Source organism: Solanum tuberosum, unplaced genomic scaffold (assembly GCF_000226075.1).
Source record: "Solanum tuberosum cultivar DM 1-3 516 R44 unplaced genomic scaffold, SolTub_3.0 scf00180, whole genome shotgun sequence".
Classification (NCBI taxonomy): domain Eukaryota; kingdom Viridiplantae; phylum Streptophyta; class Magnoliopsida; order Solanales; family Solanaceae; genus Solanum; species Solanum tuberosum.
In genome coordinates this window covers 376569-392526 of record NW_006239107.1, presented here as the reverse complement: position 1 = coordinate 392526, position 15958 = coordinate 376569, and the positions used below count along the sequence as shown (strand labels likewise).

At 37.4% G+C, this 15958-nt stretch overlaps 1 protein-coding gene across 1 annotated transcript in view; it reads right to left on the bottom strand.

Annotated features, from left to right (window-relative positions):
* The window catches only part of LOC102605438 (activating signal cointegrator 1 complex subunit 3), a 34380-nt gene that overhangs the window by 5263 nt on the left and 13159 nt on the right, over nt 1-15958 (bottom strand). The window contains exons 22-44 of the mRNA XM_006354691.1: nt 15408-15620; nt 14087-14242; nt 13780-14004; nt 13599-13700; nt 13440-13520; nt 12996-13076; nt 10159-10362; nt 9932-10048; nt 9715-9837; nt 8779-8868; nt 8572-8697; nt 8376-8438; nt 8174-8262; nt 7931-8021; nt 7663-7812; nt 7380-7571; nt 7219-7284; nt 6420-6575; nt 2648-2791; nt 945-1012; nt 701-866; nt 535-597; nt 118-213 (exon numbers count right to left, since the gene is read on the bottom strand). Coding sequence (XP_006354753.1) covers nt 118-213; nt 535-597; nt 701-866; nt 945-1012; nt 2648-2791; nt 6420-6575; nt 7219-7284; nt 7380-7571; nt 7663-7812; nt 7931-8021; nt 8174-8262; nt 8376-8438; nt 8572-8697; nt 8779-8868; nt 9715-9837; nt 9932-10048; nt 10159-10362; nt 12996-13076; nt 13440-13520; nt 13599-13700; nt 13780-14004; nt 14087-14242; nt 15408-15620 — 2862 coding nt within the window. The remainder of the gene's footprint in view (nt 1-117; nt 214-534; nt 598-700; nt 867-944; nt 1013-2647; nt 2792-6419; nt 6576-7218; nt 7285-7379; nt 7572-7662; nt 7813-7930; nt 8022-8173; nt 8263-8375; nt 8439-8571; nt 8698-8778; nt 8869-9714; nt 9838-9931; nt 10049-10158; nt 10363-12995; nt 13077-13439; nt 13521-13598; nt 13701-13779; nt 14005-14086; nt 14243-15407; nt 15621-15958) is intronic.

The window sequence follows — 15958 nt, the reverse complement described above, 5'->3', positions numbered from 1 at the left end:
GGGGGGGGGGGGGGGGGGGGGAGGGGGCATCATCCCCAGGTTACAAAGGCTGCGGTTGGTCCCTGAAAGATATATTGACGTTAAACAGAATCTAGCAGACAAAGCCAAAACCCATACCTGAAAGAGCAGATTTGCTTTCACATGAGGATCATCCAGGCGATTGTGGTCGACAGCATATGGAACTTTCTCAGCTAATTTTTCATTGTAGTTTTCCTGGAATAGGTGATCAATAAGCAGATGATGTGTACAACATACAAATAAAGAAGTAGTTGATGCATAGTTTGATAGTTTCAAATCCACAGGCAATTTCTTAGCGGAATATACATACTAATTTAGATTTGCAGACCAAATAATTCAGAAGTGTCTGCAACAATTGGTGTAATGCCAGGACATCAATGTTCTTAGTTTACTTGTTAGAACTAGCAAGCAACATACACTAAGGGAAAACAGTAAAGAAATTAAGTGAGTTGAAAACCAACAAAGTTCAGCAACAACTGTCTTCAAATATATATATTGCCTAGCTAAAAAAATTACCTCATTATGCCTCACCGGGAGCTCATCGTATTCAGAAGCACCAGACAGTATTTGAAGGAAAACCTGGGGTGAAAGATAAACAGGAAGTAATGCCAAGAAATATAATTTAAAAACATTTGAAATAGAGAAATAAGGATTGGACATCCATGTTAGGTGTTCTACAAACCTCAAGTGATGTATCAGATCCTATTTTTGAGCCAAACATTGATACAGTGGTGTACTTCAGATAATACTGAGATGCTATTGAGCCCAACATCAGTGGTTCAACACTGTCCTCAGTAATCTTGATGCATCCACTGTCTTCTAGATCCTCAAATGTGCTTTGCACCAAGCTGTTTATCAATAACGTGAGCGCACACAGAAATATTCAAGAAAAGCTATTTCAAGAGTATGTAGTGCTTTCATTTTACCTAGACAAATAAGAATTTAGAATCCCAGGTTCTGCATGCTCTAGGCCATAGTAAGCTGGGTTAACCATCTGCCAGAAAAAAGCTTCTATGATTAACAAACATAATAACTAGCAGGGAAAAAACAGTACACTATTTTTGGTAATTCTTCAAACATAAAAAATTTTCTTTGATAACATTTGTCAATGCACAGAAATGCATTAGTAGATTGAGGTAAAAATGGACTTTCTTCTCATTCTTTTCATTTAGGTGACATATCATCTCCTCCTTTATCTTCTATTTTTTTTAATTTGGTAACATCCTTTTTTTACCTCAATGCTTCCCCTTCCCAGGGGAAACAGTGCTCTCCTACTTTTCCCTCTGAGTGTCCTGAACCACATATCTAATGATAGGAGGTGGAGGGACCTTGCCACTAGGGCAAGAATTGCTTTTGAACCACGGAATAACCAATTATTCCCTATTGTGACTAACCCATAGATCAAGTCAATTATTCACTATATAAAAGGCATCTATACAGGCAGTACACAGAAATGTAACTTTTCTCTTGTTCTTTCGCACAAGGTGGAAAATGCTACACATGCAACATCAACACCTACAGTTGGCACTGCATTTGTTGAGGCGGAAGGACACAATGAATAGCATAAGCAAACCATTGTTTTACCACTCAATGCTGATTGTTATTGCTTTAAATCAGCTCTCATTTTGAATCCAAAATAATCTTATGTTAAATAAATAAATAATTTTTTTCTGCAACCCAAAACACAAGGTCAATCAAGTTAGATAATTACTACACAGAATTTGTGGATTAGCTATTCGTATCCCTTAGGGTCTGGTTAGAGCTGGCAAGAGCTATTTCAACTTGCGCTTTGACAAAACTTGGCTACGTGGGGTAGACCTTACTTTCTCCTAACTTTTCTTTCGTAGCAAATGCTTTGATGGCATCTAGCAGCAGTAAGCTTGTAAAAGCACATCAAACAGCCACATATTTTCTTGTGCAACTATAGCTGCTGCTTGAAGTGTGTTTCCTTTGTCTGCTTGTTGATTACAATAATATAGATTTTAGAGTCCACCACAATCTGAAACAAATCCTTTTACTATAAAGGTCACCAAGTAGATATTAATCAGACAACTACTGATGCTTGATACAACTGAAATTAGCCCTTTACCCACCACTTTCTTTTTCCAATTTCAGTTGTCACATGTTGGTAATGCTAATTTAGAAAATAAAACTTGAGGCTTCCGAAATAGACAACATAAGCAAGATAAAATCGCAACAAGGTTGCACTATTGTGGCCTCCCTTAACTTTTCTTTTTGCAAGCTAAATTAATCAACTCTTAAATCTCTCGTGTTACCATAAGTCTACCTCATTATAAAAAACTCAGTTCCTTTACTGGATTTCCATTTATATGGCTCTTCACTGTAGGAGACACAACTTAGTTACCTACATCTTCTTTAGAAATTTCATATTAATATATTTACCTTAAATGAGTAACCCATATCAATCGGCAACCAAGTAACCTACTTATTACTGATGATTACTTGCTGAAAGAAAAACACGCATCAAGCAGTCTTAATATAATGATGGTGGTTCCTAACTTAGCATTGCCATTGGTGCAAGATTGAATTTTTTTCTTGATCAGTAATGCAAGATTGAAAATTTGGAGCAACAGAATAAATTGTCTGCCATAGGATCACAAAACCATACCAATCTACGAAACAAGTAAGTCCAAGTGAGATAATGCACAGCATCCTCTTTATGAGATACTGTTCCAGTAACAATCTCAGCGTTGATGTGGTCATGCAGTTGCTCTCTCAGACTACTTTCAACTGGGAATGGTTCATATAGAAACTGCAAAAAGAAAGCATATATGTTGAATAATAAAATGGAATAGACTAGTTACTTAAATAATTGAAATAAAGGAAAAGCAACAGAGTGACTTCTGACCACTGCCCTATCATGTTACAATGTGGAGACTGGAACCACATGAAGTCATACTTCAAGTTTGAGAACTGATGGCTCAATGTTGACGGTTTTGAGGGGCTTGTCCATAGTTGGTGGAACGAATTTGAAGTGGAGGGCTGCCATGACTACAAGCTCAGTGTGAAGCTAAAAATGTTGAAGCAAAAACTCAAAGATTGGAGCAAATCAGTGTGTGGGGAGTTATGCAACAGGAAAGATAGTCTTCTCAAAGAATTAGCTGATATTGATCTAGCTCAAAACACTAGAACTTTATCTGAGGATGAACTACTGGTGAGGGCAGCAGTTCTGGTGGAGTTGGAGGATTTGGCAAAAAATGAGGAATCTAGATGGAGGCACAAGTCCCGTGTTCTCTGGCTAAAACAAGGGGATAATAACACTAGGTTTTTCCAGAGAATGGCAACACCCCACAAGCGAGAAGTCATACTTCAAGTTTGAGAACTGGTGGCTCAATGTTGATGGTTTTGAAGGGCTTGTCCATAGTTGGTGGAACGAATTTGAAGTGGAGGGCTGCCCTAACTACAAGCTCAGTGTGAAGCTAAAAATGTTGAAGCAAAAACTCAAAGATTGGAGCAAATCAGTGTGTGGGGAGTTATGCAACAGGAAAGATAGTCTTCTCAAAGAATTAGCTGATATTGATCTAGCTCAAAACACTAGAACTTTATCTGAGGATGAACTACTGGTGAGGGCAGCAGTTCTGGTGGAGTTGGAGGATTTGGCAAAAAATGAGGAATCTAGATGGAGGCAAAAGTCCCGTGTTCTCTGGCTAAAACAAGGGGATAACACTAGGTTTTTCCAGAGAATGGCAACACCCCACAAGCGATACAATAACATTGATAGATTGATAATCAACGGGGAGGAAGTTAAAGATCAAGAAGCTATCAAGGTTAATATGATAGAGTTCTACAGGAAACTCTATACTGAATCTGAGATGTGGAGGCCCTCTTTTGAGTATGTTAACTGTCCAAGAATCTCCCAGGAGGAACAAGATTGGCTAGAAAGGCCTTTCACTGAAGAAATGCTAAATATTATCAAACAATGTGATGGGGATAAGGCCCCGGGGCCTGATGGCTACACCATGAGTTTCTTCAAAGTTTGTTGGGAAACCTTGAAAGATGATTTGATGCAAACAATCCAAAATTTTCATCAGAATGAAATGTTTGAGAAATCTTTCAATGCCACTTTTATAGCACTAATTCCCAAGAAATATGGAGCAGAAGAATTGAAGGACTTCAGACCAATAAGTCTGATTGGTGGAGTAAACAAAATCATAGCCAAGCTCCTTACAGAAAGAATGAAGACTGTCATGGGGGAATTGGTAGATGAACACCAAATGGCATTCTTGAAAGGAAGACAGATCATGGATGCAGCATTATTGGCCAATGAATTGGTGGACAGTAGGGTGAAGCAGAAGCTAGTTGGAGTCCTATGTAAACTTGATATTGAAAAGGCCTATGACCATGTCAACTGGTCATTCCTCCTAAAAATTCAGAGAGATATGGCCTTTGGGAACAAATGGACAAACTGGATCAAAACTTGTATATATACCGTGAAATTCTCTCTTATCATCAACGGTAGTCCAGAAGGTTTCTTCCAATCACAAAGAGGTCTAAGGCAAGGTGATCCGTTATCACCCTTCCTATTCATCTTAGCAATGGAAGGCCTCAATTCTATGATCAGAAGAGCAAGTGAGAATGGGTGGATAAGAGGCTCCCCTGCAAATGCTAACAGGGGAAATACTATGGAAATCACACATCTGCTATATGCAGATGATTCCTTGGTATTCTGTGAAGCTGAAGTAATGCAAATCAGGCACTTGAGGGCCATCCTAACCATTTTTGAGGGCATCTCAGGTTTACATGTTAACTGGCATAAGAGTTGCTTGTACCCTGTTAACCAAGTTACCAATATGCAGATACTGGCTGAGAACCTAGGATGCCAAATGGATTCCTTACCAACTAAATATCTTGGAATGCCTCTTGGTGCAAAAATAAGAAGTGGAAGTATGGAGTGAAGTGTTGGAAAGAAGTTAGAGAAAGCTGACAAGATGGAAGAGGCAATACCTATCTATGGGAGGCAAATTAACTCTCATAAAGTCAGTAATGGATGCCCTCCCAACTTACATGATGAGCCTATTCACAATCCCAGGAAACATAGAGAAGAAAATCAACAAACTAAGAAGAGTCTTCTTGTGGCAAGGGAACAAAGAGAAGCTTGAGTACAACCTAGTCAAATGGGATGAGGTGACCCTCAACAAAATACAAGGGGGTATGGGGATAAAAAGTTGAAAGTACAGCATGTTAGTTTGTTGAAAAAGTGGCTTTGGAGGTTCTGTATTGAAGATTTGGCATTATGGAGAAGATTCATCTCACGTAAATATGGTCTTCAAAATAATTGGATCACTGATGAGGTAACAAGTGTTTTTGGGTGCTCTGTTTGGAAAACTATCAGAAGACTATGGCCTTCTTTCGCCTCCAATATATCATTCAAAATTGGAGATGGGTTTAAAACTGATTTTTGGAATGAGATTTGGATAGGGGATAGGGACTTGAAAACCTTATTCCCAGATCTATTTATTTTAAGTCTACAACAGATGGCTACAGTGGCACAGGTATGGACTCCTCAAGGGTGGGACCTGATTTTCAGAAGGGCTCTAAATGACTGGGAGATTAGTAGAGTAGCTGGGTTGTTGCAGGTGCTGAACCCATTCCCAGGTGTCACCGAAGGACCTGACAGTCCAATATGGAAGTTGCACAACAAAGGGAGTTTCACAGTGAAATCCTGCTACTGGAATATGAATCATAAGCGGAGAATGAGAATGGAGTGGCCATGGAAGCTAATCTGGAAGATCAAAATTCCACTAAAGGTGTCATGTTTCTCATGGCTGGTGATCAGAAAAGCATGTTTAACTCACGAAAGGTTACAGAGAAGAGGTATACAGATTTGCTCAAGGTGTTATATGTGTGATAAAGAGGCAGAGATTAACAGCCACTTATTCCTACAATTGCAAAACAGCTGTAAATCTGTGGCACATGTTCTTATGTATATTTGGAGTTAGCTGGGTAATGCCAGAAACTCCTTTAGACATGCTGAAACACTGGGAAGGAATGAGCAGAAGAAGCAGATCAAAAGAGGACTGGTGGAAATATATTCCAGCTTGCATCTGGTGAACACTTTGGAAGGAAAGGAATGAAAGATCCCATGACGGGCAAGCTAGCAGCATTCAGAAGATATTGATGAAGAGTCTGAGTTTGCTGTATTTTTGGTGTAAACAGGATATGGTGGGGGAGGTAGCAAGTCTAGTGGACTTCATAGGACAATTGTAAAGTTCTTTTTTGGGATTTTGGTTATCAGGATGCCCTATGGGGTTGTAAATCCCACCTCATCAGTTGTTACTTGATGAGTTTTTTTTGGTGTGAATACAAAGTTACCTTATCAAAAAAAAAGAAAAGGAAAAGCAACAGTACAGTCATGTTCAAAGAAAAGAATTATAGATAACCTTTTTATAAAAGCTCTTTTTGGGTTCATGAACAAGAATAACAGCTTTCCCGTGTTGATCATATTGTGGACGACCAGCTCGACCCATCATTTGTAATATATCAGTGATTGGGAAATCAACATATCTTTTTGCTTTCCCATCATAAAACTCTGTTCCCTGCAGAAGGATCTATATATTTTAAACACCAAAGATGGTGCGTATCCTGAGGTGATGAATTTTGACAGTCATCAAGAAGGACACAGTATCTGTTATGATGAGCAGATTAAACTCATCGAATGAATGCAAGGCGAAGAAATATATGTATTTAATATATTATTTTGAGAGAAAAGAAGACTTAATAATTTACCTACAGCAACAAGATGACAAATAGAAGAACTTCACAAAAAGAAAACCCAAAATATTTTGCATGAACCAGAGTGATACCACTTATGTTTTAATGACCTCACTCTAAAGAGAAGGAAAGGAAAGTGCTAGCTTGAAGAAGATTTGGGGGAAAGATCGATTTTTTGGAGTATTTTCCAAACATAAATAATAAAAGGAAAAGGTATCTAGGAACTTCAAATAATCTTCAAAACTTTAGTTACAAATAATAACATCTAAGGGACTCAATTTGTTAGTAAAAAATGGATTAAACCAAGTTAAACCAGTAAAATATCATGTGATCCAGTTATACATTAAGAGTGTGATGTAACAAACAAAGATGACAATTACCCCATGGTATTAGTGCCTTCCAGTGGGAGATGATATTATAACATTCCAGTCTTTGACCTAATTCTCGAAGGTGGATAAAATGACAAACCTTAATAACAACCAAATGTGCAGGAAGGTTTACACCCCATGCTAACGTACTTGTACAAACCAACACCTAAAAAGATGCAGCCAAAATGACTCAAATATAATTTCCAATTTCATCATATTATTACTCCTACAGATATACAAATTTCAGGATGACATAGTTGCCTGGATCTTGTTGTTTGCAAACAGTTCCTCAACCAATGATCTGTCTTTATCATTCAGCCCGGCATGGTGTAATCCAATTCCAAATTGTAAGGTGTGCTTCAAGTTCTGGTCTGTGACTTGAGAAAGAACCATCTGAAGTGAATCTTCTGGCATGTTTATGAACTGCCTTGGGTGCTCATCTGAAGCCGCAAACTTCAAGATCAAAAAAAAAACATGACAGATTAGTTACCATCACTACGCGATAGAAATATTTTGATCGATACAGTTTGAATTTTTGCCTCACCTGAATAAGGTCCAGTGCTGTAAGCCTTGTTTGGCGACGAGAGGAGACAAAGATTAGAACTGGTTTTGTTGGTGAATGTGTACATATAGCAGCATATGTGGGCTTGTTCATACTATTCATCCTCGGGCAGTAAAACTTCCCAGGATATCCCTGTTAAAAGGAATGATTTATAAATCAAGATTAAAGCATGATACTGTAGGTAAATATACTTCAGTCTGCTTTGATGATGATGGCACTTGGGTAGCTCATAATCAACAGCTTCACTTGCCTGAATATGAACTTCAAGAGGAACAGGCCTCACACTTGGCTTGAAATTGAAGAGGCCAGTTTCATCGACACCCAACCAATCAGCCAAATTACTGGGTTCAAGGACAAATGTAAGAATTTCATTTAAAAGTTACCAAGATAAAAGGTAGCATCCAAAACAATCTACAGAGAAAAAACTCCACAAAACCAATTAGCATTTTGCACACAAGATGAGCAAGAAATATAGATACAATGAAACACATACTGTGCATTTGCTAATGCTGTTGACAGGCCAACAAACCGAACTGGCCGCTCTGTTTGAGAAGATATATATCTCATCCTTGAGACAATAACCTAGAACCAGAAAATCTAGCATTAGACATAATCAAGAGATTACAATATAATCAATAAACCAAGGACCATGCAAGGGAGAAGAGAATGTGAGACATTCAGTGACAACTGTGTACCTCAAGTATGGGTCCTCGATCAGCTCCAAGTAAATGAATCTCATCCAAAATCATAAGCCCAACCTATAGATGTAGGTTTGAACATTTGATTGTGGTTAAGAGAGCATTCATGAACAGAATGTTCATATTATAATTTTGATATTAAGTACCAATAGCTAAAAAAAAAGAAGGAATAAAAACGAATGAGATATTGCACCTTAGTGACATAGCTTCGACTGTGCCAATTGCGACTGATACCATCCCACTTTTCGGGAGTGGAGATTATGATGTCTGCTGACAAGAGAGCCATTAGATCCGGCGTGTAGTCACCAGTCATTTCAACCTGCAAAAAATAATTGAGTTAGCAGTGATATCACATGTAAGTGCATAAGAATAATGCCCAAACAAAAGAAACTTCACACACCATCTTCTTTCCAAGTTGGGAAACAAGACGCTTTCTCCAGTCCGTCATTCTCTCCCGAACAATAGCCTTTAAAGGTGCTATATAGATAACCTGCATATAGAAAATCATTGAAAGATCATTAGCAATTACGAAGTTGAGAGACAAGTATAATGATGGGGAATCTTGAATAGACAAAAATAAATACATAGTTTCGCAACAATTTATTTTTTTGATCAGGTAAATGATTTTTCTTTTATCAAGGAATCCTCTTAACCGGTTCTTATTTGCCTTGGAAATGGATGAAGTGATGCGGCATATTCAAGGGGAGGTATCACTGTGTATGTGATTTGCAGATGACATAGTATTGATTGGCTAACCACGCGGAGGAGTTAATGGAGTTAACAATAGGCTAGAGGTTTGGAGACAACCAAAAATCTAAAGGATCTGAAGGGATCAGGTTGAGCAGGACTAAGACAAAGTACTTGGAATGCAAGTTCAGTGACGTAACTCACGAGGCAGATGTAGAACTGAGGATAGATACTCAAGTCATCCCTAAGAGAGGAAGTTTCAAGTACCTTGGGTCAATAATCCAAGGAAACGGTTGATAGTGGATTAAATGGAGGCTCGCATCTGGTGTATTGTTTGATAAGAATGTGCTACCAAGACTTAAAAGGTAAGTTTTATAAAGTGTTTTTTATTATCAGGTAAAGTATTTCATTAATAATAACAAGGCCAACATGGTTGTATCCAAGTGGTGTACCCCAAAAGAAAATACCTATAGTATATTATTCTCTCCGAAAGACACCCAATCATCTATACACAGAGGTACTGCATGGGTGCACCAAAAGAAAGTAAGGGATCAGAGACCACTCCTCATTATATCGACACATAAAAACTGATAAAAACAAGTGATTATGCATGTGGAAGCATTTAGCAAAACTAATTGCAACAAAGTACCTTCATATCGGGCTGTGTACTGAATAAATGGAGCATAGCAAGCTCAGCTGATATTGTCTTCCCACTTCCAGTCGGAGCTCCTAAAAGGATATTTCTGTCCGTGTGATACAGCACATGAAAAGCCTGCCAAAATTGATTTGATTTAAGCTATTGCTGATATTGACTAATGAAACAGACAATTAATCGAATCAAGGAAATAAGAAAATGAGATATCCACCTGTGTTTGTATAGGATTGAAGTGTGAAAATTTATACAAGGCCTCAAAAGTTCCATTGCCGAGTGCAGTCACAGGAAGGGGTTTCAAATCTAGAAGCTCAGTGTGGGATGTTTGGGTCTGAAAAATCATTCATTCAAGTCAGAGAAAACCAACACACAAAATTCAAACTTTAGGACATATTGCAGATATTCAACAATATAGAGATAAATATAAGTTAATAAAACAACCTCTGGAAGAGCAAGGTTGTGGAAAGTTATTGTGTACAAAGCGTCTGCTTGTAGCCACGAGTCAGAAACAGCACGAATGTAGTACTGTGGAGGATGTGGCTCAAAGATTGGCACCGTAAAGGACAGTTTCTGTGGATCCGCTCTAGCCATCTTCTTTGTGAGGGTGAAGAGCTCAGAATGGTAAATGTGGTCATTCTCAGAATCCTAAGGCAGTTATTAGACAAATGATTAGTACGATCAGCTAGTATAAAATCAACAATAATATTCTAGCCAAGTCATAAGATCAAAATGGCTCGAACTGAAAAATCCTTTCCTTCATGCAAAATGAAACTAAAAGAGTTCCAATTGAAACACTTGACATATTAAGGAAAAAACATGACTTACATGGGCCAACTTGATGGTATGGAAACAGTTACAGTGAATGTTTGAAAAATATTTTAAGGGGAGGGTGAAATTCTAAGGCAACCATTGCCATGTTGTTTGTTAGCTGGACGGCAAGCAATCTTAAAAATCACCCACTATGTCTCAGACTACAGCCCATCAAGTTGTCAGATAGAAACAATTTCCGACTTGGCTTTGATTAAAGTTTCCCTTATATAATATGCATCCTTTGTTTTGTTCTCTTTTTTGATCAATACATCATAAGTATCTTTTTATGTTTTTAGAAGTCATGAATCCTCTTGTGTTTAAGCAGATGACTAGATTATACATAGAAATATCAAATATGTATGAATCTTCACTCTTATGTTTCTTTTTCATTCCTCCTCTTCTTCCATCTCTTACTTCTTATCTCTGCACTCTACCAAGCACCAGAACAGTCTTACAATAACATTATTCCCTTGATTAAGACCCTTATCAATCCATTCACTGATCTCTTTCATGTGTCCTTAATGAACAACTTTTTATGAATGATGCGTCGCAGGCAAGATGGCCGTGCGATTAAACACCTTAATGAGCAATAACTAGGCAGTAAACCATAGTTGTCCAACAGAGGCAACGATGATTGGAACCTCAACTTTAGAAGGAACTTGAATGACTGGGAAATGGGTAGACTTGCTAAATTACTATTGATTTTGGAGAATTTCCAAGGTTTGTCACAGTGCAAGAACAGGATTATTTGCAAAACTGAATGTAGGGGTCAGTTTACAGTGAACATCTTGCTATCGTAGCTTGATTTCAGGACGACTTCAGGATTTAGGCCTTGGAAACAGATCCGGAAAACTAATGCTCCATATACGGTGATGTATTTCTCATTGTTGGGGTCCCATAAACCATGCTTGACATGGGAAAACTTACAAAGACAAAGATCTCAATTGTGCTCCAGATTTTTTTTGTGTGGGCAAGTTCAGAGAGCATAGCAATTGTTTTTACACTGCAACATCACTGTTTAGTTATGGGAACTGTTCTTCAACATGGTGGGACTTAAATGGTACATTCCCATGGACACAACTGAGCTTTTGAAGTGCTGAAACATAAAGGGCTTTGAAGACAAAGAAAGTTCTATTCAGAAGAGAAATGACCTGTTTACTTTTGCTTTATTTTTTATTTAAACAAAATTTTACTAGTGAAAAAGAGGAGCTGTAAATGTGATAGAATCCTTCTAAGAAGAACATACTTTTGCTTTTGATCACTAATACTTTTGCTTGCACCTTCTTGGTACTTCTTATTGATACAATTACCAATTCTCAAAAGAAAAATATGAAGCTGTGGAACAAAACGTAATTCCTCTATTTCTACAGTTATGTTCACTTCCTTACCCATAAGTTACTTTGCAAATAACCTTGACCACCAATTATCTCCTCATGGCATCCCCTTAACACCAGAAAGTTTATACTCCCTCTGTTTCAAAAAGAATGACCTCCTTTCCTTTTTAGTCTATTTCAAAAAGAATGACCTCTTTCCTTTTTTGGTAACATTTTAATTTCAGCTTTCCACGTGGCATGTTTAAAAGCCACAGATTGAAGGGCAATTTAGTACATTTGACATAACTTTAATTTAGGACCACAAGATTCAAAAGTCTCCTTTATTTTCTAAAACTTCATGTCAAGTCAAACCAGGTCACTCTTTTTGAAACGGAGGGAGTATATTTTTTTCTTTACCACTAAAATTGATATCTTTATGACACTGACCCTTGCCTAGGTATTAGAGGTGGATCCAGGAGTTATACTCTATGGATTCAACCTTTTAAGGTTCTTACTCTGCATTGGAAGTACTGGGTTTAGATACCATAATGGTGGATCTATCCTGCTCAGCATGGCTTCCTATTACCAAACCTAACAAGCTTCTGAATTTCTTCTTGCCAACCTACTTTCAACTATCACGCCCAAGATAAAGCAAAGAGGAGAATAGGTAATACAAATACAAGATCATCTTGCCACACATAATGACCTCTGATCTCCTTTCTGGACAAGTAAACCCAAACAAAAGCACCTTTGTACTCGGGTTGCAACTATATGTGTTACTGTTAAACTGGAATGGAGCATGACATGACTGTTACTTATTTGAACCACATTTGAAACTCCTGGGGAGATGAATAAAACTAAGAAGAAAGCTTGAATAATAGACAGGTCAAACCAATGCAATAAAAAAGAAAGGTAAACAAGGTAAGACACCTCGCAGATGAGCATAGGCCAAATTCCATACACAATATGATATTTGATTATTATTATTATTATTGTTATACTGTTAAAAACAAGCATGTTCAAAGCTACAGAACGTAATCTAGAGTGATAGATTTTGATAACCATGCCAATTTAAGAGGAAAGATTCTAGACTGTATCGCAAATTGATAAACATCTATATACATCAAAGCATAATATAAATGAACAAGTTTGTACCTCAACCAGAATCCACCAGCGCAACGCAGTGCCATGAATTCGATCCTTCCAAACAAACTGTGGAGCTATAACCAAATCCACCTATAATAAAGGAGCTTCATGGCAATATCTCTCTTTGCATTTGATAAAAATAAAAGGAAATGATAGATGATTCCTCTATCTCATTGCGAGTCTTTCTTCTTGGACCCGCCAGTGGCCGCAGGTGTTAATAGTATAGTTGCATAAGTAAAAGTGGCTCCAAAGGTAGGAGTTCTTTTAGTATTGAAGAATTTACACTACTTAGGTACAATGTTACCATATTGCTTATATGGTATTGACAAAAACTAAAACGTGGCAGAGAAGTTTCTTTTAGTAAAGTGAATACAATTGGAAGTTAAATTGGTACAAAGGGAATAAATTTCAGATAGAACAAGTGGGAAAAAGCAAGTGCAGAAATGTACTCACCTTCAGAACCGTTCTAGTGATTGGACTGACTGTAGCAGTCAACAGGACTGATGGGAAATATCCGAGACATTGCTTAACAACCTGGAATTTCAAAAACATTTCTTTAACTGAAAGTCACACGATAAGCCTTAAACCAAAAACCTGTAAAAAATAATCTACCTTTCCTCCAGGTCCATAACGAATCAAAACTCCAATATCTTTCTCTTGCATCTCGTGTAAATGATCCAAATCTGCCTCTCTTTCTTCAAGTTTCCTCAATATCTGAAACACCAGTTCTTAGTTAACACACATAAACTAGTTGAAAATTTTATTTAACAGAAGTTATTTATAGAGAACAAACTTCTGAAGAAATGTCCTTATCAAACTGTCTAAGAGGATGTTGATGGGGCCATATTTTGCGATCCACAGCCTTGCAATAGTCTAACATTAGAGAAGACATCTCACACCACCCTCTACGCAGACAAATCTCAAAAAGAGCTCGCATAATACGAGCCAAGCTTGCACTTATATAAGCAGCATCAGAGATCAGCGAAAACGTGTCAATTGATCCTCGAGAGATGTACAGCTGCAAGATACAATCAACACTGTTAAAACACTTTATGTTAAGAAGCCACACAGTATTTAATGGACAAAGAGTTATCCAATACCTGAATAAGAATTGAAACTTTTCCATGTTTGTTAGATGGACCACCCTTGACTTCCAATGGACAATATGTGCGAGCCAACATCTCAAGCTCATTTTGTTCCTCGTCTCGGACAACAATATTTTCGAATTCAGAAGAATGAGCTACCATATTTATCAACTAATAGCCAGTTAAAAAATAGATGTCAGAGAAAGCACAATGATAAACAATGGACAGCAAAACTTAGTACACGTAGGAATGGAAATCATGACTATTAAAAGTAATTTTTTTATTTTTTTTATGACAAGGGAAACCCGCTACCCTTTGGGTGCGCACAAGGTAAAACCCCCGCTCCTATGCAATACCTCGCAAACCACATAAGAGAGGTAACCCATTAAAAGTAAAAGTAAAAAGTAAATATTTTGTGACACAATTAAAAAACTTAACAAAGAGGACCATATAAAATAGAAGATGAAAAACTGAAATAGTTGGCAATTCATTCAATAGGTGTTATACACATACTACTAAAGCAATCTTTTAGATAGAGATAAATGAACAATGGCTTCCGTCCTATTTACAGGTGACAGGTTACTGTTTAGAATACTAAGAAGAACTTCACTTACTTTTAAGGTTAATTGCCCCTCGAACAAAATCTCTTCTAATTATTCAAGTTCATTATGAATTTTCTTCCATAAATAACACCATCAGATGTGATACTGCAACTAATTTAAGTTGGACATTGTGCTGATGCATGGGTTTACACTAGTAAATAGTATGCGCAAAATATGTGAACAACCAAAAAAGAAAAAGGAGAAGTGTCACATAAAATGATACAGAGGATCATTGTCTATCTGACAAGCAACAACGTTCTGTATCTTAATTGAACAATAAATTCCTCAAATATTTCTGCGCTTTATCTTATCAATTTGGGAATGATTTCCCTTGTCATTTCCAAAACAGAACTGGCTCAAAATTACTCCAATATCCCCAAGAATTTATCAATATGAATGACAAAGTTCCAACGAAAATTATAGCGTCCAGATTTCGTATTCAGCTCCTTTTCTATCTTCGAAGACCATTAATTCCAATTTTTGGAGCACATTTAATACAATAGATACAAGAAATTAACTATATGTTGATGTAATGGTTCTCCAGTACAGAGAAATTGTTATACAAACAAAGAGTAAGCAGTGGTCTTAGAACAAGGTGTAGATAGCGTTTACCCTTTAGACATGTCCATATTCGCTAACATAGGATCACAAACCAAAAAATGACAAAATCATAACTGAACAAAGCAAATTGCATGATCCATTAAGTGAAAGAAATGGCAAGCAAAACAAAATACCTCGCTTTCATTCATATGCCGTGACAGCATTTCATTGTAAGTTTCAACACTAGTATACTGGATATAAAAGTGGCTTGCAATACGACCAAGCTCGGTGCAGTAGAAGTTCCCACTTTTCTCATCAAAACGCATCATTTTTGCTTTGTCAAGTGCACGAGCAGCATCACTTATAAGATCCCTTTGCTTTAAGCTTAATGATGGATCTGCCATGACCTGCAAAAGAGAAAAGAGAGGATCAGCTTAAGTTTGAATGCAATATTGTTAGCTGCTTCCCCAAACCTCTTGCAAAAACAAGTACCTTAAATCAACTTTATCTTGAGATATTAACCATATCCGATTAACACACTTATAAAAGCCATTAGTGACAATGAAAGCTGTATTCAAGAAATGCCAATATGAGAACCTCAGGGGTAATCTTGATATCCAATGGTGCATCACCTATCTACTAATGGTCAAGCAAGACTTGTTCATCTGCGATACTTCTTCAAACAAAAAGATCCATCGATCGAGCTCCCAATAACAACATACCCAGTGTGATCCCACAAGGGGGT